Source organism: Octopus bimaculoides, chromosome 30 (assembly GCF_001194135.2).
Source record: "Octopus bimaculoides isolate UCB-OBI-ISO-001 chromosome 30, ASM119413v2, whole genome shotgun sequence".
Lineage (NCBI taxonomy): Eukaryota > Metazoa > Mollusca > Cephalopoda > Octopoda > Octopodidae > Octopus > Octopus bimaculoides.
This window is the reverse complement of record NC_069010.1, coordinates 9,771,484-9,773,131: the sequence shown is the minus strand read 5'-3', so window position 1 is coordinate 9,773,131 and position 1,648 is coordinate 9,771,484. Positions and strand designations below refer to the sequence as shown.

The window sequence follows — 1,648 nt, the reverse complement described above, 5'->3', positions numbered from 1 at the left end:
TATATATATATATATATATATATATATATATTCGTATATACATATATATATATTTACATGTGTACATGTGGAAGTATACATACATATATGAAACACTGGCACCAACAACAACAAACGCAGAATGATACACACATAAAAAAAAAACTCTAACGCAAATTTTGTTTTATTTTTGTAGATTTACTTTTTATTTTTCTGAGTTTTTTTTCTGTCTTTTTTACCTAATTTTCTCATATTTTCTTTTTCATCCTTAAAACACCAAAAAGGGACTTATTAACCGGAGACCCTTTTTCTTCGCACAACCTTACCCCTATATCTTTCCTTACACGAAACACCGCCATTTTTTCTAAGAATACAACTTCTTCTAAGAATGGATAATTTACAATTTACGGCCACGATTCTTTATTGATAATTTTCATTCTGTGATATTTCTGGAACATTTTTTTGGCTAAATTAGATAAGAAATGCATGGGAAAATCCACAGTTTATGCTCTTCCAGATATCGTCCGAGGAAAATCCCGCATTAGTTTTTTTTTTTTTTCTTGTCTATCTATTTGTTATTGTGATTTCAGAAAGTTCCAGAAGTAAATGTGTTATAAGTGATGTGGTCTACCGTAGTATCTGCAGTCTATATTGTGAAATGTTGTGATATGGGTTCGAATTATAGTTAGTCTTAAAGTTAGAATTGGAAATTAAGAGATTAAGGTTAGGATTAGTATTTAGGATTAAAGTTAAGGTTATTTTGGTGTTTAGGTTTTAGGTTTTAGGGTTAGGATTTAGGTTTAGAATTAGGGTTTAAGGTTTAGGCTAGGGTTTAGGGGGGGGATTAGTTTTAACTTAATGTTTGTGGGTTAGCGTTTTAGGATTAGGATTAGGGTTTAGATTTAGGATTAGGGTTTAAGGTTAGAGTTTAGGGTTATGATTAGGGTTAGAGTTAGGGTTTGGGTTTAGGGATTAAGGTTAGGGTTTAGGATTAGGGTTTGGGGTTAGGTTGGGGTTTAGTATTAGATTTAAAGTTAGACCATAAGCTAAAGTGTAAATGGTAGAGTAGAATATACACTAAAGCGGCACCCATCAGAGGGACAAAGAATATAAGTCCATGGTTTATAAAGCTTGAGACAGACATCCTTCATAAGATAATCCAAGATCATCCCCATTCCATTCTTAACATTCATTATTTTTTTTATTATATACTTGCTGCTTTTATTATTTTTTGTTTTTTCTTCGTTTCCATACTGGAGTTTTGGGAAGATCCGGCTTTGTGTTAAGCATTACTTGATATATTCATCTCTTTCATAATCTCCACCGTGTCCCAATAATAGACAGGCTCATTCCAGGCATTTGGAATGCATCCTGAAACATCGGAAGTTTCTCGTGTCATTCCTGCCAACATCCAGCTCTTGTCTTTTTTACTCTGGCATATCAACGCACCACTGTTCTCTTTCTGAAAGAAATATTTCATAATAGTTCATTTGTTGTTTGTTTGTTCGATTGGTTGTTTGGTAATAAAAGAAACCCATGCAATGCATAAATGTAAATAATATTGTCCTTACTACTGCACTTCACTTCCACATGTACACACATCTATCTATCTATCTATCTATCTATCTATACACACACACACACACACACACACACACACACACACACA

At 32.9% G+C, this 1,648-nt stretch overlaps 1 protein-coding gene across 1 annotated transcript in view; it reads right to left on the bottom strand.

The window, feature by feature from the left end:
* Window positions 1-156: 156 nt before the first annotated feature.
* LOC106875555 (uncharacterized) overlaps window positions 157-1,648 on the bottom strand; it is a 9,184-nt gene continuing 7,692 nt past the window's right edge. The window contains exon 7 of the mRNA XM_014923758.2: window positions 157-1,441. Within this exon, the coding sequence (XP_014779244.1) occupies window positions 1,262-1,441 (180 nt within the window). The 3' untranslated portion in view covers window positions 157-1,261. The remainder of the gene's footprint in view (window positions 1,442-1,648) is intronic.